Source organism: Wasmannia auropunctata, unplaced genomic scaffold (genome assembly GCF_000956235.1).
Source record: "Wasmannia auropunctata unplaced genomic scaffold, wasmannia.A_1.0 LD336046.1, whole genome shotgun sequence".
Taxonomy (NCBI): domain Eukaryota; kingdom Metazoa; phylum Arthropoda; class Insecta; order Hymenoptera; family Formicidae; genus Wasmannia; species Wasmannia auropunctata.
In genome coordinates, this window is record NW_012026844.1 from 94,170 (window position 1) to 114,932 (window position 20,763).

At 37.1% G+C, this 20,763-nt stretch overlaps 2 protein-coding genes across 11 annotated transcripts; one reads left to right on the plus strand and one right to left on the minus strand.

The window, feature by feature from the left end:
* The first annotated feature begins 357 nt into the window (after nucleotides 1–357).
* Nucleotides 358–2,170, plus strand: LOC105451718. Of its 2 annotated transcripts, XM_011692342.1 has the most exons (5): nucleotides 358–496; nucleotides 567–834; nucleotides 921–1,283; nucleotides 1,359–1,662; nucleotides 1,802–2,170. In XM_011692342.1, the coding sequence occupies exons 2-5, from the start codon at nucleotides 700–702 to the stop codon at nucleotides 2,056–2,058; spliced, it is 1,059 nt and encodes a 352-aa protein (XP_011690644.1). In that variant the 5' UTR covers nucleotides 358–496; nucleotides 567–699; the 3' UTR covers nucleotides 2,059–2,170. The 2 variants fall into 2 exon arrangements, with proteins under 2 accessions (XP_011690644.1, XP_011690643.1); XM_011692341.1 differs by having other exon boundaries at nucleotides 358–834.
* Nucleotides 2,171–2,293: 123 nt separating this feature from the next.
* LOC105451717 (serine/threonine-protein phosphatase 6 regulatory ankyrin repeat subunit A-like) lies at nucleotides 2,294–19,576 on the minus strand. Of its 9 annotated transcripts, none has more exons than XM_011692338.1 (21): nucleotides 19,293–19,572; nucleotides 16,036–16,193; nucleotides 15,681–15,890; nucleotides 14,978–15,179; nucleotides 12,421–12,581; nucleotides 12,188–12,319; nucleotides 11,928–12,107; nucleotides 11,600–11,830; nucleotides 10,894–11,328; nucleotides 10,211–10,420; nucleotides 9,944–10,107; nucleotides 9,417–9,564; nucleotides 9,060–9,174; nucleotides 4,565–4,624; nucleotides 4,366–4,487; nucleotides 4,123–4,260; nucleotides 3,775–3,979; nucleotides 3,540–3,688; nucleotides 3,234–3,449; nucleotides 2,869–2,970; nucleotides 2,294–2,802 (listed from the first exon to the last, which is right to left on the minus strand). In XM_011692338.1, exons 2-21 carry the CDS (start codon nucleotides 16,183–16,185, stop codon nucleotides 2,719–2,721), a joined length of 3,414 nt encoding a protein of 1,137 aa, XP_011690640.1. In that variant the 5' UTR covers nucleotides 16,186–16,193; nucleotides 19,293–19,572; the 3' UTR covers nucleotides 2,294–2,718. The 9 variants fall into 9 exon arrangements, 5 of the variants coding, with proteins under 5 accessions (XP_011690640.1, XP_011690639.1, XP_011690642.1 ...); XM_011692337.1 differs by having other exon boundaries at nucleotides 10,211–10,423; XM_011692340.1 differs by lacking the exon at nucleotides 10,894–11,328.
* Nucleotides 19,577–20,763: the final 1,187 nt, after the last annotated feature.

Below are 20,763 nucleotides of genomic sequence, written 5' to 3' on the forward strand. Positions count from 1 at the left end.
TTACAAAATTTTAATGATTTAAACATTAAAACATTTAAATTTACATTTAAGTTAAAAAAATTTTGTTTTTTGAGTTGTGTCATTGTTTGTAAAAAATGAATGATACATGAATATATAAGCATATGTAATTAAAGTACGCTCGATTTGATATCTGAATTGTCGAGCCGGCTCGGAGCATGGAATTGAAAATTTAGCGCGAATAAAAAAAAAGAAAAAAAATTATGTATTTGTTGCTTCTATTATCCGGAAATGACCGAAGTTCCGAGCGTACATACATATGTATTTTTTGTGTGTATGTCTATCCCTACTCTCTTATCTTACGGTAAGCGCGGTAAGCGCGTCCTTGCTTTGGCATGATAGCATCACTCCCTATACAGTGTACACATTTCATGTCGTATTCAGTCGTGTTTGATGCAGAATGAAATCCCCTACGAGGAAGTACGTCCGTAAAACTCGCGGGAATAGTTTGTTATCGAAGGCCTTGATCTAATCGCCCGTAAGTTTGTAAACATTAGGCCGATAAATCGCGTTGAATACTCTGATGCATCAGATATGAGTTCCTACAGTGCTCAATCTTTCGCAACGTGACGTGTATTATGAAGCTGCGACAAGAAACTAACCTAAAGTGGACGTTCTTGACGTAACACAGTCAGTATTATTGTCTCCGATTGGCCACAAAATCTTATTAAACGATGAGCGATGCGTATCAAAGGCCTGCTATTGTTGCTTATCTGCATAGCAGGGAGCAGCATCGTGTTTATCGCTTTCAGCAATCAACGACCTTCCATTCAGACATTAGTGACGGAGACTCACAAACAGTTGCGGAGCTTCCAGGTGAGTATATTATAATTGTTATTTAATAAACTCTACTTTCTCGTTTATTTTTTCCATTAGTCTCACATGCAAGATTTTGCTTCTAGGAAAATTTAAAAGACGTTGAGGAGAAACGTCTAGTGACAGATTCTAAGTACCTTGCGTTGCTTGGTCTGGATGGACAGACAACCACCACACCGATCAGTTCCAAACCTCATAATGTAACGGTTGTGTCGCTCGTAAGGCCTGGAAACGAGCAATATATTTATGGCTTCGTTAGAAACGTTAGCCATTTTTTGCCAAATAATAGTATTGTAATTTATAGCGTCGGTTTAAACGAAGATTCCTTACAAAGTATTAGACTCGCCTGTAATTCTACGAAATGTAATGTGACTCAATTTGATCTAAATCCGTTTCCTGCTCACGTCGAAGATGACACGCTGCATGTTTATAGACCTTTAGTTATTCAAGTGAGTAATTATTTAGGATGCCTTCATAATTTTTTATAAGAATCATACTAATTGAATAATGTATTTATACCGCAGACAGCTTTAAATACGCTAGGTAGTATAATCTATATGGATTCCAATGTACGTCTGAATTCTTCAGACATCGCAAAATATCTCTGTCCAAAATCTGGAATCTTAACTTGGCCTACAAGGCACGCCATTAGTTCATTGACACATCCAAAGATGTACGAGTACTTTCATGCCTCTGCTGAGAGTTTCTTCTTTCTCCCACTGATTAGAGCCTCACACTTAATAATTAGCAATTTTAAAGACATTAGGGAAAAGGTAATGCTGCCTTGGGTCCAGTGTGCATTGACGAGGGATTGTATTTCCCCTATTGGTAGGTACTCTTTCTTTTAAATTGTACGTTCAATTCCTAATTTTTATGCTGTAGTATTTCCATAATTTCCATTTTTATATCTCAATAAGCAATTCTATATATATTAAGTTTTTAATTTTTTTTAATTGACTATTTGTAGGTGCGCAATCGGCGGGCTGTAGATTCAACAAAAAGCCACAATACCGATATTCTGGTTGTCACGCATACGACACCTCCGCGTTAAATATAGTTTTGGGATTGCATTTTAACTTTGATGATACGTACTATGTATACAAGGAGCGGGAGACGTACTTTAACAAAATTCAGCCCGAGGAGATCACCGAGGAGTACCTTATGATTACACGGCAAAACAACGCCACCGAGACCAATGTTAAGAATTTCATTCAGGAGCGCTAAATCTTTTTTGATCTCAATTTACCTTAGGTAATACGTCGGATAAGCACAACTTAATTTAAGATTGTTAAGCATTGAATTAAATTATAATAAATAGCGGAATGACAAACTTCAAGTTTTAAAGACATTAAATGCCTTTAAATCCATTCTCTCTCTCTCTCTCTCATTCCATTTTTTATTTTTTTTACAATTACATTTACAATTTCGGTACAATTGAGCGAAATAATGGTACTACATGTGTTTTGCAGTCTTACATTTATTTATAAAGCACTAATTGTCTCGACATTTGACATACAATTTATGAATCCATATGCTTTCGATGACATATACTTACACTTTTACTTCTCTTAACAAAGACTGACGAAGATTAATTCAGATCATCCTTAATGACGAATTTTTGCACGAAATATTTTTACCTAGCATATATACAAATAAAACATAACAGAATACATATATTTTTAAATATAGATCTATTAAGATTCGAAATACACTTATTCTACATTCAATTTTGTAAACGATCGATACTATGGAGATTATTTGTCGCTTTATACCGGTTTCTCTTCTTATCGGCTTTGATTCATCGATATATATTTCAATGAAGCGCATGAATATATTAAAATGTGATCGTGTTATTATGAGGCTGGTGTTTATAATATTGTATAATTACGCGGTCATGGATTTTTCCTCTTCTTGAAGTCGCTCAATATCAGACTTATTCATGAAGTAATATGAGGGCTGTCGGGATTTCTGAAAGCCAAGAAAATTAGCTCTCTGCTTTGTCAATTATTCGGTAGAAATATATACGTGGCTTACCAGATCTTTGACGATGCGTTTCGCGCCCGCCTTGATCAATAGGTTACTCAAGACTTCGACAGACGGCACGCCCATTGCGTAATGAAGAGCAGTTCTTTCCAACTAGAACAAGAAAGATCAATATTTTTATATTTTAAGCTTGCATAATATTTTTTGATCGCAGTCATTAAGTATCTCAATTATCGCTAATTATTCATAATTATGTCCATGTGGCATGTTCACATTGGTTTAATAATAATATTAATTGCTCGATTATTTATTCTAAACGACTTTTAAATCGCGGGATATAAAACCGGTTTTATTATTTTTTATTCTTTTTTTTTTATTTACACGCTTTATGAACGTTATTCTTCAATGATTCGTACATTGTCGCCGATACGTAATGTTTCTGGGTACGTCTTTGCGATAAACTTGACGAGTTCTTCATTTTCCAGAAGTACAGCGATTTGCAGGGCGCATCGGCCGATCGAGTTTTTTCCAACTGCCAGCAATTTCCCACCCCCATTATTTTTATTCAAAAGTTCCTTCGCACGTTCCTCGTCGCTGGCCCGAATGGCAGCGTGTACCTCTTCGCGTTGATTCTAGAATGTACATGAGAAAATCACATTAAAAGCCATAACTTACAAAATAACAATATGATATTTCTCGTTGCTGATTGTACACCAACTTACCACGTAATTAGGAATTGATTGTAGAAACTGCACGGTAGCTTCGTGGTCTCTTTGCGCGGCCACATCGATGATGTCCACTCCGTCGTCCTCGGCGTCCAGAATATGATCGTAGCCCTCAAGCAGAAGCTCGACTAATTTTTCAGTCTCTCCTGCATATCGGATCGAGGTCATATATGTATATAATTCTCGTAACTTTTACATGTGGTTGCATAGGTTGCAATTTTTCTCTGCTTACCTCTTGCCGCAAGATAAACGACGAAGCGATCGATCTCCTCGACGTTCTCTCGAATATTCGCCTGTTCGGCAACGTCTCTGGCTGTCCGATACAATTCATCCCTGAAACCGACATTGACTTGCGTCTCCAGCAGCAGGTGATACAGGCCGTCCTTTGAATAGGAACGAACTGCCGCGAAGTGGATCATACTTTGCCCATGTTCGTCCTGAGAAACATCGCTTTCATTCTTATTCGCTATCTTTTTACGAAGTCACTTTTATTTATATCGCAAGAAATTTTACGGTGCAAATCGTAGCGTGGATTTCAAAAAATTTAGTTCTAAGTTGAAGTACATTTTTATTCACGTACCCTATTAGGATTGCTGAATGTGGATTCAGGTATGTCCGAGTCTGGACTTCGAGGATAGCCGGCGTCATCGTCGAACGTGTTCTCAATATTATCCAAATTTTCCTCTTCGCGATCGGGTATAATGAGAACATCGGATTCCTGAAAACCGACGTATAAGAAAAACGACGTGAATTAGTCCAATATTAATGTGAGAACAATGATTTGCAATGTTCAATTCTTCTAACGTTCGGTTTGAGCACATACCTGATCTTTGGATTTGTTCTTGCTAGCAAAGTTGTATAAATACGTCGCGAGATATGTGATCGGATCTCTGGGACGCGCGTTAGCTACTTCCGTTAATCCTTTAATCAAGGGATCGCCCAGCGCTGAGAAGAACATATGAGCTTGTTATATTGATTTCTAAAGATATGCTATACAACCCGTGCAATGTGTCGTTACTTACATGCTGCTAAGTAATGTCCTTCTTCCGTGCGAAATATCGGAATGTCGACTTCGTTGTCATCTGTAAATTGAATCTATTAGATTGTCAGATAATAATTTAAAAATGTCATTATGCATATGTTATTTTAATTAAAAAATTATGTCAAACCAGCAATTAGATTATAAAATAAAATTTTATTGTTAAATTGGCATGCACATTCTTATTTTTAATTTTTATGCAATCTACTCGTTACTGAAAATGATTATTGCATTCCTGCATTCCATGCATCATGTGCAAATTTTAATAAAGTTTCTAAATAATCCTTTTTTTATTTTTAGTATCTCCTTTGATTTAGGAATTTATTATATTGATGCAATAATAGTTTTCAGTTCTACCAAAGATATATTATAAAACTCTGTGTTATTACAACTCGGTAAAACGTGACAACAACACGTAATTATATATTACTTTTTACAATACAATACATATGCAAGCTCAAATCTAATATGCAAAAGCGTAAACAAACACAATTGCGTTACAAACACGGTTGACTTGTCTGAAAAGAGTGTGCATTGGTGGTTACTGTATAATATAATAAATAATTATAATCGCGCGCATGTTTCAATCAACAGACGTATAAATGCCAATTTTCTTTTTATCGTCTCGTCAATAAAAGTATAATTTTCCACTATTAAGTAGAATATCAATTTCTATTTATTGCTTTATAAATACTTTATTGTATAACACTATACAAAACAGGATAATAGTTATAAAAACGTATAGAGTATACATTTGTAGAGTATACATATTTATAAAAAAATACAACCTTGACACTTAGACGCCTATTGGCTCATTTTTTAATTTACATTGCGATGTTTAGAATAAGAATAAAAGAGGGGTATACATGGGTCCATTTCAGGGACGAATTAACACTGACAATGAGTTGGAAAGACGTGTGCTTCGCCATTTTTATTTTGTGTAAACATCGACTCGTGCATTACATATAAAGAAAGCTATTGAAAAGACTTTTTAACATTTTTTAAGCTTGTGCCACCAATATCGCTTCAAGAATTTTAATATATTCGACTTTACATGAAAATAGTATCATGCTTACAATTATAAATCCGAGAAACCTATAGATACACAAGTAATGAAAAATATACCTTATTATTCTTATAATTGCAAAATAGTTATGAATTTTTGATTTGTAACATTTATAATAAACATTACATTTATTCATTTTATATCGAGGAAAATTCATGTAAAATCGTTGCTCTTACGAGTAATGTTATATTATACAAAAGTAATTTGTACAATTTACCGAATTATCTCGAGAGAACAAAGATTTACAAGACACAATTGTGAGATATTGTGCGACAATGATGTCGTGTATATATCAATAATGCTGATCATTTACTAACCTAATCAGCAATCCTGCGTTCTCGTCGCCATCGTTAATCCGATTAATAGAGCGACTACGATTGTGATTTAACGTAATTTCGTAAGAGAGACGCTGAGTGCACGAGAGGAAAATAAAATAACGTTCACACATCTTTCCAACGCATTTCTCTCTCTTTCTAATCTCTCTCTCCCTCTTGCTCATTATAGCCTAAATGTTATTTAAATAGTTCAGTCTGCGAAGAGTAATTGACGATCAAACATTGGCTAATAATTATCACAGAAGATTTCCATGCGTAAGCGTAAGTGTTTCTTTATAGAAAGACTAAAGAGAAGATAAAGAACGGAGGCTCTCAAAGGCGATCGACGACTAGTGTTGTTAAATAAGAAGTTAGTTATTGCCTAGAATGTCGGACATTCTTGATACCATAATTAAGAATCAAGATCGTGATTCATTATATGTCGAACAGGAATATCTGGTGAATTAGTCGTTTCGCTTTTTACAATTAGTGTCTAAATATGTCTGAGTAGAGCGTTTGCCATGCAAATTCTCTAGACTAGTTGTCAATGATTTTGTTGTTATTTTTTTAAGGTATTTAAAATGCATTCATTTTATAGAAATTATGATTGTTTTCGATAATTCTCGTTTGATTGCTTTGTCAAGTTTATTGACAAGCTGTTGCTTTCATCTATGAAGCAGGCAGGGGATGATTGAATTATAGATCATCCTTAACAACTTAAAATCTAACGTTATTGTCTCTCATAATTATGGTTCGTCTACGCCTTGAGATCTACGCCTCGACGCGTTCGTCCGCTTGCGGAATATGCCGGTGATGAGATTGGCGATCTTCATCGAGTTGTTCAACGACAATTCCTTCTCCAGCGTGATGATGTTGAGCACCGCTCTGCAGAAGTCCTGGAGGGTCTGCAGTTCGGTAATGGCCAGCGACTGTTGATTGCCGATCCTCACCATGTCGCTCTTCACGGTTTCGCGCATATTCAGGCCGCGCACCACGCACAGGTGCCGTAAATTGTCAGGCGTTTTCGATAGTTCCGGGAATCGTATGATCAGGCAGAATCTGATGGTGTTGCCGAGGGCTTGTGGACGGGCGGTCAGGAAACCTAACTTCTGATCTCGTTTGAACTTTAGCCTCTGATCGAATATCATCATCAGCTTAGCTACCCTGACGTAAGCACGACCCATCAGACCCGGCCGGTTCTCGCTGGTGCGACAGATAATCCTCAAGTGATCCTGAATGTTTACCCATGCGGCAAGATCGCCGGCGGTGGTGACGTACACGCCGCGCCCGTAGGGCCAGTGCTTGCCATGAAGACGCCGGTCGTCGTTCGCCTCGAATTCCGTGATCGGTAACAATAGACCGGCTGCCGCCAGTTGCGCCCGTATTCGGCTGGGTTGCTCGAGAATTTCGTTGAGCGTGAAGTACGTGCCGGCCTCGTCCTCGCTACTGCCTTCCGCCATCAGGTCGGTTATCTCTGGACTCATTAGTTGATTGGTGATTTCCCTCTCGACCTCTTCCAGTTGATTGACCGTCAGAGTCAACGGCAGACTGTAATTAAGTAGGTTCCGGGTGCACTCTAAAATACCGGCTTGGACAAATTTAGTGGTCGGGTCTAGATCGTACTGCTCGAGCGCGGTGACGATCGTTTCATCTGGCGGATTCTCTTCGCCTTCTTCATTTTCGAGGTTGAAGAAATGTGGTAGCGGGTGATCGGGTAGATCGCCGCTCGCGGTTACACAGTGCAGCTCCCGAATGAAGGGATCGAAGAACTCCGTAAAGACGACGTAACTTTCGAAATCGGGCGCGACCGCGCCGTAACCGTGATCCTCGTCCGCGATGCTGCTGACGTACGAGCGGGCGCTGTCGATCTTGCTGCCGTTGGCCGTGATGGTACCGTACCTTTTCAGGGCAGGCCAGATCACGTCAAAGAGATTGTGATCCATGCGAGTCACACGGTGCTTGATCAAATCGAATACGGGCCGTTTCAGGCAACGAGCGACTAGTGTACCGGCGTTCGACGGGGTCTTCGGTATCGACGCTCGCCGGTTGCCCGCCAGCAATCGGAAACATCGTTCCAGGGTGGCCAGGATCTCAGGCTCGCTCACGTCTCGCCGAGCTGAGTAGATATCACCCCCGGGTACTGTAGATCTCGGCCAAGTGAGCAGCGGCGGTTGAAAGAACAGATTAACAACCGTCGGCGTTGAGAGATGTGGGTTGATGAGAAAAGGCGAATAAGCAAATGTTGCAGTGACGTTAGTGACAATTATTATATATCAAAAAGTGAAGATTAAGAAGTTGAGCTTCAAGTGGAATATTTCACTTGAAGAAATGTATGAGAAAATAAAATTGATTTATTTTACAATTTAAGACAATAATTTTTTGCATATGAGAAGTATATAGTTTTGTTCAAAGAATAACCAGCAATCTGTAAGATCAAGAATGTTATGACATGACACGATACGATATTTTTAATATGATTGTGAAGCGACTAAATTACTTTACAATTAAAATCCTATTTTTCTTGATCTTACAGTAATTATATAACGTTCTAATGTAAGTTATCAAATTGGGATAAAAGGCTAGCGAATTTATATTTCACAACCTTAACCTTAGCTCGATCAACGCGTTGAAGTGTTAAGTGACTTGATTACATGCTATTATGAAAATAATCGAACAAAGCGCCAAATCATTCAAAATCAGAAAATCAGTAAAAAGAAAACATTTGTGCTTTCAACAAGTATTTCTTACGCGGTATTTGAGGGACGACCTGATTGCGCTTGTCTAAAAAGATAGGTATAAATCGATCGTGTACAAAATGGAATATTATCAAATAATCGAATTAACAATGTTTTTGTGTGCGAACGGGAAAAACAGTTGATGAATATTTCACGAAATCGCGACACATAGAATTGCTCGTGCCAAGTGCGACATTGTCGAAGATCTTCGATTTCAACTTGGATTAGAAACATTTCTTCGAACACAAAACACGAATAGTGATGTCGCGAGACGAAGTGCTTGGATGGTCTATATCCGCGATTTTTTTTAATATGTATGTATTGCCGATGGTGTTTTTTAAAATGCCTTAAATCAAGAAATACCTTTATCCGTCAACATTTCGTCGGCGAGCCTCTCGCTTGCCCCGAAATCGCGAAGGAGCTTTTTGTGTGATAGATCGCTTTGACTTTGTCTGTAATAATCTGCCTTTTGTCCGAACTACATGACAAAAGATAAAGTTTTATCATCACTTCGCTTGCAGTAGAATAGTTGTTTCGTAAGAATTTTACGAATACTTATTAAATTAATTCTCTACTTCTATTAAAATTCACGCGCCCGAAATTTTTTTTAAAGCCTATTATTATTTAGTCAAAAAGCGCAAAATTGCACTCTTAACTCTATTTGATGATTGCGAAATAATAATAATAATAAAGCTCGCGATAAAATATAATAACACTCACGTTATCCTGTATTAAAGGGTTGGCACCCAGGTGTAGCAAAAGATTGTAATAATGACCGTTGTCCGCGAGCGTCGCGGCATAATGTAATGGAGTGCGTCCGTCGAGATCGATCGCGTTGGCAGTTTCTGGAAACCTTCCTGCCAGATACCTAAATCAAGTATAAAAAATTCAACCGAACCGGCGCGAGTTAACAGTGCCGGTTTATAGTCTATCATTCAAAGAAAAGTCTATCGTGACATGGCCGAGGTAAATCATGAGCTAATATCGACGACGATTGGTCTGACAGTTACACATATAGACAACATTATCGAGTAGTACCCTTATATCTTCTTTACTAGAACAACAAAATTGACTCTTAAAACTTATAGATATGAACTATGAGACAGAAATTATTAAATTATTAAATTTTGTCATCAGAACGCGGCACAAACACAAGTTATGTGTTAATATTCAATATATATTGAATATAAGATTAAATATATCCATGTATAAAAATATATACATGTATAAACATATGTTAATAATACCTGATGATAGCGGTATTTCCAAAGACAACGGCTACGTGCAACGGCGTGGCGCCATGGGGTGACGATTCGTTTCGCGCCACCGCGAATTTACGGCGATCCAGCGCGCTTTGCAGGTCACGAAGATTCCCCTCTCGCGCTGCCATGTGCACGGCATGAATTTTTCCCTATAATATTACATGTAACGATATATTTTACACATAAATATATTATATACATATATGTATCTGTATTACTCTTGCGTTCTGTTATTGCATAACAATGACGTACCATGTAAGCCGGAACGTTGTCGATGAAAGTCTGGAGTTCAGGATTTCCGCACTGTCGTCCAACCAATCGTCGGCCTTCGCCATTAAGAACGAGAGCCGCTAATTGTTCCATATTGCCGTTCTCTATTAGACTGTTCACTTCTGGATCCCGGGCCATGCTACCCTCGGTCAATTCTACCTCCGCGGGCTCCTTGTGCTCGCCAACGATGACCTGCTGTCATATTCAGGTACAAAATCATGCGCGTGGCTAAGAGACACATACGACGATCGATAGGAGATATTAATCGCATGTGGGAATCGTACATGCGAATCGATCGTGTCTCCTGCCGCGCCTACGCATATTCTACGTATGTGTGTGTATAGCACACAAGGTGTCCGTAAAAAAAAATACGTCTGCTGGCAGCTCTTACTGGTAACAGTTCGAATTTTACGAATAGACTTTTGTTTACAGAATCGTAAGAGTATCTTTTCTTCATTTTATTGAAGGAAGTGAACTGCAAATTTTTCTTCAATTTAAAAAGTGTTATTATTGAACATAATTGATGTTACATGTCATACGAGTACATAATGTTGTTACATAATGTCGTAATCCCAAGGGCGGACATAGATTGAAATATCCCGGCTTCTTCTTTGTATTATACAAGACGCAGTGCAGTGATCGTGACAATTTGATTAAGACAATACCTGCTCTTCGTCTTGCGCAGGATCGTCAACGCCAGAATCGCCGGTGCTAGGCTCGTTTCTTTCTTCGTGCTCGACGGTCGTTTCGTCGTTGGCATCGATTTCCTCGATTTTCGGGGATTCCTCGTAGATACCGTCCTCATTTACGGCGGCCTCAGGCCCGTCCTCCTCGTCTTTCGGTGTCTCCGCGACAGGCCCAGTTACCACGTCATCGTCCGACGATGCTTTTTCCTCTTGCTCTTGTTCTTCTTCATTCTCATTCGTGGCTTCTTCCTCATTATTTTCTGCGGCCTCGTTTTCATCTCCCCCGTCGTCCGCCTCATCTCCATTCTGTGCTTCCTCCTCGTCTCCATTCGGAGTCTCAGCCTCCTCGTTCTCTTGCTCATCGTCGGCTCTCTGTTCCACCAAATCTCCCATATAATCCATTATATCATTGACCTGAAATTACGAACTGGGAGCCCCCCTCGTATCGAAAGAGAAAAGAAAAGAAAAAGAAAATCTCCGTCCAACTACTCATTCCGACTACGAATACTACGCTACATTTCGACCGGGATGCCATTCTATGTCCGGCTACACGTGACTTTATGTGGTGTGCGTTAATTAATTATTAATTACAAACGTGTATCATACAATACTAAATATATCCAAGCTTAGGCAGGCAGAATATCGTGCATGTAACTTATATTAACAACAACTGTGACAAATATACCTTCTCATTCGAGCCATCCGAATCCTTCATCGTGGATTCGGCGCTACCGAAAGCGCTATCATCACTGCTAACCTTCTTCATGCCTCGCATAACAGCACCTGCCTCTAAGATTCTCCAGTCCCAATTTTTCGGATAAGTATCGGAAACCCGGGGTGCTTCCGGTATCATCGACAAATTCGACAGGTCTACGTCCGAAGGACGGTTCTTGTAAAACGCGGGCGCCTTTTGTCTCTGATTAGCAGCAAGATTTACAGGATTATATACTAGCATGTATCTTATCGATCAATGATTTTTCTCTTGTAATTACAAACTGCCGACTAGTACTCACGTTATCCAGTTTACTTTCATCGGCTCCGTGCTCCGTCAGAAGATCGTACATAACGCCGTCGTCCTTAAGTGCGGCCGCATAATGCAGCGAAGTCTTTCCTTCATTGTCCTGAGCCGCTACCGTTGCGGGACATCTTTCGAGGATTTCACGTGCGACGTCCGTGTATCCCAAACCAGCAGCCTTGTGATGAGAAAGATGGGAAAGGTTTTTTTCACTTCGATTTTTAACAGCAAATTCATTGGACTTTCGAGAGAGCTTACTTTGTGCAGAGCATTTAGGCCATTGCTGTCCTTGCCGCATAAAACAATAGGCGAAATAGGTTCGTCCAATTTCGTCTTGAGACCTTCTAAATCATTATTAATGACTGTCGCGTGGATATCCTTTATTGTGCCCTGCCAAAATTATAATAATTTTATTTAATAATTTTTTAGTTATCGTAATACTAATATTTATTTAACAATTGAAAAATATATGCAATCATCTACTGACATACCATAATAAAGGGCACGGCCTCTAGGAATTTTCTTATCCGCGGATTGTTGCTGGTCTCGCATCGAAGTTTTGATCCATGTCCCTCCCATAATACCTGTTGTAATTTTCCGATGTCTCTGTTGTGTATCCATATCCTGATATTAGAGGGTTTGAAATCCATATCTGAAGTGAAAATAACGATTTAAACAATATCCTAGGATTTCATTTTTGTCCATATCAAAAAATCTAGAGTGGCAACAGTGACAATTTTTTATTGTGACAATAAAATTGATAAAAATATAAAAAGCTTTTAACAACAGCGATTTGATGATTAGATCTACTATGAAATATAAATGTTAAACAGTTATAATCACCATGTCACTCTTTGGATAAATGTTGAAAACTACTTGGCTTAAAGCTATATTAAATCAATTTTTATTTGAATGATTAACCAATGAACGACAATTAAAATAAAAATAAATAATCACATAATCGTGGAAATATTACAATATAAGATAGCTCGATTTTTTTTTACAATTATTGCATTTAAATGAAGTTTTTACGTGATATTTTTACGAAGTATAATTTGTGAACGGTATGACTCCTCGAGTTGCGTACTATTACGAAGACATTAAATATTTGAAATTCTCGAGAAGAGTCTATGACTCATTAAATATTAAATGCCGGCACAATTCCGTTAGAGTGTATATTCTTTGTGACGGGAAAATCCCAAATTCCGTTAGAGTGTCTGACATGTGTTTTTTTTATCACGGGAAAAGGTCAAAGATAGAACTAGAGAACCTTTCTGAAAATTGATGATATTATCGTCAATAGAATTGTTTAATCTAAATCTAATTTTGTACTGTAATTCGTAATTTCATAAAAATAGTTACATAATATCCGAATCAAAGATTGCTTGCATAATTTAAATTGTGAAAGTCGATAGTCGGTATTCTCCGCAAATACATCTGAAATAGTTCTACCCGCTATATTCAAGAATACCTATTGTTAAAAATGAATTCGACGTTGTTCGGTTCGATCAATCGATGCGCGCCTTCAGTAATACTTACATGCACGCTACATTTAATATTTTACATCGTCTTGAATACGCGAATGGTGAGCACAATTGCTGGTTAATAAATTTTCTAAGAGGTAGAGCAGTGTACGAAGTTTGTCATATTACTGGCACGTTTTGAGTTGCGTATACAGTATATACATATAGACATTGCGTTACCCGATAAAGGAAACTTGTTGTTACGCTACTTGCGCCTGTTTACAACTTTTTACCTGTCACGCTTTGGTGTTTTTAATAAATCATTATTAATTGCCACGATGGTTCGTGGAATTCTAAGCAAGATTTCTCAATTAAACAATTACGAAAATGACAATCTATTTTTTGAGACAAAAATATAATGATTAATTAATGGATAGTTCTAATTGTGCAAGGCAATAAGATCTATAGAAACTTTGTAGCTAAAGGCAAAATATTTAAACTATTTTTATACACGGGAATATTAGCAGCATTAACGAGATGTTATTTTTTAAATATATTGTTTAAGTAGCGCAAGTAGTTCGAGCTATTTGTGTCTGTATCATGCGCAAGCAATTTAGCAAGAATTTCTTATGTACGATAGAAGGAGAAGGCGATCGTTGGAATGTATATTTACAGGAAATTGCTTTGACTTCAATCCTCGAGCGTAATTGCTAGCATGGCGGTACGATCGAAGAATGGAAGATGAGTTCTTATCATTGGTAAAATTAGAACTCGGCCGTTGTTACGACGATAGGTCGATCCACGACCTATTTACGTATGGCGAAGTTATTTAACGAATGTAAAAGTTGTAATGACAGTCGTAATTTCATCATAATTACTTTGCATTGTAGTTTATTATAATTTATTCTATTTGCGATTAATGCGATGAATATTTAAGACACATTACGAGTAATGTAAGTAAAATAATTTATCGCATAGCAAAAGTGTGCGTTTAGGTTTTACTCTTTCATTTAGATTTTATAATTCGCACGGAGGTGAGCACGATAATTCTCCGTTTCGACCGTGTCTCTCTATATCGAGCGCCGCAGTTAGCCTTGCCTTACGAATTTATGTGCTATCGATTCTTCACGGTCATTAGAAACGAATATGTGGGGTATAAGGTGAAGAATCTATATCCGTAGGAAACAGGCGAAAAATGCTATAGCATTCCGCCGGTCGCAAAGTTGTCCATCGAATTGTTCGCGATATTTCTTTGAAATTGTCTTAATGACTTGTTAGCGAGATTAATACAATATTTAAACATGCTTATCCACTGGTATTGAATATAAGAAGTGAGGATATGCTATGTATACAATTTAACAATACAAGACACTTTGTAAGAGCATACTTTGCTTATCTATTTGAAAGGCAGGATATCATGTATACTTCTTAAAAAGAGAGGATATCGTGTACCTTGCACAATGTGTGGAAGAAAGAAAAATATAATCTTCGATCAAGGAGAACATAATTTTTTTTTCATATTGTCATAGAAGTTATAAATATATCTAACATTTTTATATTTTAAAATAAGAGCAACGATACTCACTGTCCTTTGCGGTACTTTTCCTTCGTCGAGTTGTCATATCCACCTCTGATAATTCAATTTCCGTGGAATGTTCCAGGTAATACGAGGCCGGGTTTCCTTTCTTGTCGCAAATACTAGCGTCACATCCGCCTTCTATGAGAATATCCCAGATCGAATCAGGATCTTTACATGCGCAGCAATAATGCAAGGCTGTTCGTCCCTCCTGCAACAATGAAAAATAACGTAAGTACATGACATTTAATCATAAATGGATTTAGAAATCTTCGAGATTTATATCTTCGACGAGAGAGTGTCGATGAATAAGGATATCGAACACAAATTTACGTCATCAGGGATGATACACGCTAGATCAGAATTGTTTCGCTTTCGTGCATTTGCATGTATCTGTTAGTGTATAGCTGATGGCGGGCAAGGAAAGAACAGGTGGTTTACACTTCGTTATTATCAGCGTCACGCGATGCGGGACCGTGACAAACGTTGCTAGGAAGAAGGTGTTCGATTATTCAGGAGCTTCTTCTCGAACGAGTTGACAAACGTTTGTGTCGCGACACGACTTCGTCGTAAAAATAGGCCTCGCGAACCTTGTGAATTATAGAAGATAGCCGATCAAAGTTAAGCAAATTAAGACGATAAAGATCATTAAATTGACTATTAAATTGAAATTAACGCTTATGGTTAACGTTGTTGGAAAAAAATGACGTACTCTATCCTTCTGTTGTGGCGTAATAGGATAATTTTCTAAGAGCCAGGAGACGATCTCGGGTTGATCGTAGTAGACCGCCTTGTGTATCAAAGGTACCCCACATGAATCCTTCGCGATCGCCAGCTTTTTCTTCGACTCCTCGGCTATTATCTTCTGCGTTTCAGCTAACGAGCCGCGCGCAATAGCATCGTGCACTTGAGAAATCTTCGTCTAAAATAAATCAAACGATTGATTCTTACCAATACTTTTTCTTTTAATGAGAATTTCCCAATCTGGGGAAGAACAGTTTTTCTGTTCCGTAGAATTTAGTTAGGCTGTTTAAAATAAATCTTGTCTAATTTGGTGAACTACTTACCAAATAGTTCGGGAGTCCCTTCAGGAAGACACGAGTTCTAAGATCCTGCGAGTGTTCGCCTAACAAACGCGAGCCCCGACCCTCCAACACAATATTTTCGAGTTTCTCGAGCTCGCCACGGTGCAACCAACCTCTCACGGCCGAATGCATTTGACCCTCTGCAACAGAATGACAGTTTCAAAATTTTGAAGATAAAAATATTACATGTAAACATATTATGAATACAGAATAATTGTGACGTAATTAATTTGTAAAAGTATAATAATAATTCTTCAGGCACTCTGTCCCTCTTTATAAAATGTAACTGCATTTGCTACTGATAATGAAAATGAGCATAAGAGCTTTTCAATATGTTTTAGAATCTATAGAGAATTAACATATAGAGATTTCACAGATATTTCGTCATTACCGGCTTCTCTTCGTTATTGATTATCATATTCATTCGCATGTTCTGCAGCATTCAAATATATTTTCGTTTGCATATTCATAGTGCTTTATAGATGATTGGCGGGTCAGGATATAATAGGGATATTCATGACACGCGAAACGTGATATTACTTGAAAGCGTGCATAGAGATGCTCCAATATGTAGTCGGAAAGCTTCAATATGTAGTCAAGAATTTATATGTTCTGACAGATTCTTTTCAATTATTAAAGTATAATTATACGAATTATTCTCACTATACCGCAAAAGATCGCATCATATACCGCGATGCGGTTTTGGCAATTATGTCATGGCGATGATTTGCATTATGCACTATCATATAGAATCTCATCGGTTATTCACTCGATATTGTAAACGTCGTCATTAATTCGGTACACGTTTGGACTTTTCCTCTTACGAAAGCAATCGGTAAAGTCCCTGATTCTATCTGTTCAATGCCAATGCATGGAATTTATGATAATAGAATGTAAACGTATTGTGCTCATCGTAATTTACACATCTCTATTTGCGTTTTCGTTTGCACGTGCATTTATCTATTAAATATTCTTTAATTATGCATATGCGTTTTTATCATTTTAAGCATTAGTATTCGTGTATTATAATATTTGTGTGTATCTAGTGTGTTTAAATTTAAATGGAGAGAATAAGATAAAGAGAAATTAAATTGATCTTTTCAATTTTTAATTACGAATATTGCGATAGCAGACGCTACAAGTGTAGCGATACGATTTGGCAATACCAATTATTTTTTGCATAAAGCCTAATATTAAACAAAAATAAAGGCATTATGCGAACTTTTGCTAGTCAAAAATTAACATGCTTCCTTTATATGCGCATTAAAAAATTAAAACAAGCCAATAAGTTATATTCATATTAAGCTTTCAATGGATAACATTGAAACTTTTGAATATTTGCACTGAAGCACATTTAAGAAAGATGTTTCTTGTTTCAACGAAATGGATTGTTAAAAAATATACGGATCCAAAGGATAAAATCCGCAGTGCTCTATTCGGCAGTGTATCGAAGAAAAAATGGTACCTGATCGGGTCTGATTCGCTCCATTTTTGTGTCGATCAAACGGACTGTGCGAGTCGAACAATATGCGTGGCAGCGCGTTCTAAGAAGATATGACACATGGGCGCGGGACGTCGCGACGCTGCGACATGAGGAAGCGTCGCGCGTCGAATGAAGCCGACGCTCGGCGTCACGACGCCACCTGTGCGAACCTTCGTTTTCTAGGGGCGAAAAGTCTGTTGTTCTTGGAAGGTTTTTGGGAAGGAGAATCCCCTCGTATTCGTTCCCCTCCCCCACCCCCTTTCCCAGTCCAATCCGGGCGAATGAATAAGAAATTAACATTGATCAAGAATTGATACTAAAGCTACTTTGACAGTAGTTGTTGATTTCTTCCGGCAGAACTGCATTTTTTTTATCCGGGACTGTGTTCGATCGTAAAATGGAATAAGCGATGCGCTGCATGTGTTTATCTCCCCGCGCGCGGTTACGTCAATAACCGCGTGTCACAGTAGCGATAAATTATGTTATAATAATAGAAGCATACACTACCGCGAAACTTACTTAGAATTTGTTAAAATAAGGCTCTTCCAAAAATTTCCATCGCATTATATCTTCCTAGCAATCAATGTTACGTCTCTTAAGTTAAAAGAAAAGAATCAGAGAAAGATAAATTATTACTAATATCAAAACGCGGTATGACAAATGTGCTTTGGTGAAGCTCACTTTTCACGCAACAAGCTGCTAATCAAACAGAGTAATCTCATTATACAAATGACGTGCGCTGACATTATTAAGATTAAGCGGCAAGGTCAAGGGAATGAAATGAATATTCTTCTGATAAATGACTTTTTTCACGGAAGTACATGTTAGTATATAATTATGATTAAGTGAATTTGCTGTTTAATAGTATAATAGTAATTGATATTGCAGTGTCTAATGTGATGAGATGTAATGCGAAAATGAATTCATCACGAAATGTGTGTTCTCTGTTAATTAAGCAGTTTGTTTGAAACGAAAATAACTTTAGTCAATATCTTCGTGAAAGAAAACTTTCAGGGATGACTTTTATCTTTCATTCATCGGCGCTGTCGCAGTAACCCTGACTGGGGTGGTCGACTACGGCTAACGATTATCGAACTATCATATTTCGTCGCGCTCGGTATTTCCCACTATCATTTCTTCATTTTTACGACTTACGTGCGTTTTCTATTCTTACTTATTTGTTCTTATATCACGGTGCTGCAATCGATGTTAGTGGGTACAGTGCAATGACACATCGATCATGCTCTGCGGCTTATAGATACCTCAGTGTCGCGTGAACTCTTCAACTGGTTTTCCTTTTGTTGGAATATACAGTACGTTAAAAAGATACGTACACTATTAAATCTATAGTGTCAAACTGAACCTTCTTTAAGTCGCCACTGCTCTTACTTAATAAATAGTTATTTTTTAATAAAACAATAGAATTTAACCCAAATTTGAGTTAAATTTGAACTGTTTTAAATTATTTAACTCCATTGTTTTAGTAAAAAAAGAACTATTTATTAAGTAAGAGCAGTGGCGACTTAAATAAGGTTCAATTTGACACTATAGATTTAACAGTGTAGCAGAGATAATTGAAAGATTGAAAAGCTCGTGATACTAAATGAAATCCGTGCATTTTATCAGCTTATATATTAACTTAACTAGACTGAATTTGTAGTGGTTAAATGAAAAGACATAAAAATATATCAGTAGTATACATAGGTATTGCTTATATATATAATTCTGTAATATAATTTAAAACTACGGCAATCACCTTTTGATCGTAACTCCACCAAGAAATAAGATAATAGCGAAAGTCGTCTTTACAATATCGCGGACAAATGTATCGCCTCGCGTGCTATTTACTGGAAAACCCCATTCTGATTTCTCAATAGGGCGTTAATAATGAATAGCATTCTGTTTAATTTGCCACTGTGTCGAAAGCGTCTTCCTGATTCATCGTATTACGTAAAACACCTTTTATCTTAAACGAAGCTAAACCACGTTCGAAAGCTACGAGCCACTTCGTAAGACTGACGATTGCATCGTTTTCCACGTGTCCTATTCACCAAGGTACTTTATTATTTATGAGGGATATAGCTGGCAAGAGTAGCTTTGGTGCCATAATGCCGCCATGAAAGCGACAATCAAACTTCCAAATGATCAATCGACAATGCCGAACATTTATTGATCCTTATTTATAAATTTGTGAAAAAACTAAAATGTTACGCATGCGTAAATATATCTTTATAAAATATGTTAAGAACTCATGAAAAACTATAAAATTATTATTGATAAAACCATAATAGGTAATATGTAGGCATATATTATAATTTTATTTTGGTCTATATCGAGACTTTTGAAATAACGAGTTTTAAGTTGTTTATATGAACCGTGATTTGCCCATTCTGACTTCTACATTTTTAACTATTTTGAACAAGAAAAATATACTTTTCTTGGAATATCGCAACCGTACGGAACTTAATTCTTTTTCTCATCCAAATAATGAATTGTTATACACATTTTAACTACCGGATATTCATTTTATTCTATTGACACCAAGAAAACGGTTCTACTAGAGATACTACTTTGACATTTAACTTATATTGGTACTTGTTGATAGTTTAGATATAGCTTCTTGCAGTTTCCTCCTATTTTTTTATTACGCGGTTTTATTATTTTTTGTTTTCAATTTCAATGCCCTTAAAATATCTTATATATATATATATATATATATGTCTTTTTTTTTACTGTGTTCGGGAACGTGCTATCAGCGCTATTGCGCTTTGTCCTTGTTTTACGTTTAATTAATGTTAAACATAAAAATATACAATAGCGCTGATAGTGCGCTCTCCAAACGCGCAGCTTTTATATTAAAATGTTACATTAGAATATTTTTATATTTCTCTACGATATTCCTAGCCGAAGAAGATTCTGTGCAATCGAAATGTTTTATTTTCTATTTATTTATTTACTTGACATTTTGTTTATTGCTCGTTTTTTGGCTTCTAACATTTATATTTTAGCACACACGTGAGCTTGACTTTTATTTAATATTTTGCAATTTTATTTTCTTTATGATAATCTGCCTCTAATGTGGCACGTGCCACATATATCGTCAAATAATCAAACCTATTTAAATATGTTTAAATACGATGGACAATTTAGACAGTATATATGCTGTGTACGGTGATTCTGATATCTTTTGTTTATTAGTATGTATTCGGAAGCGATTGAGTAAGTTG

Excerpts from the sequence above, each read along its gene's own strand:
- LOC105451718 (XM_011692341.1), top strand. The coding sequence starts at position 700 with ATGCGTATCAAAGGCCTGCTATTGTTGCTTATCTGCATAGCAGGGAGC. Across the intron at positions 835-920 it reads AACAGTTGCGGAGCTTCCAG|GAAAATTTAAAAGACGTTGA; the intron begins GTGAGTATATTA and ends TTTTGCTTCTAG. Across the intron at positions 1,284-1,358 it reads ATAGACCTTTAGTTATTCAA|ACAGCTTTAAATACGCTAGG; the intron begins GTGAGTAATTAT and ends TTTATACCGCAG.
- LOC105451717 (XM_011692336.1), bottom strand. The coding sequence starts at position 16,185 with ATGCATTCGGCCGTGAGAGGTTGGTTGCACCGTGGCGAGCTCGAGAAA. Across the intron at positions 12,108-12,187 it reads GCCTAAATGCTCTGCACAAA|GCTGCTGGTTTGGGATACAC; the intron begins GTAAGCTCTCTC and ends TCTCATCACAAG. Across the intron at positions 9,175-9,416 it reads ACCCTTTAATACAGGATAAC|TTCGGACAAAAGGCAGATTA; the intron begins GTGAGTGTTATT and ends TTTGTCATGTAG.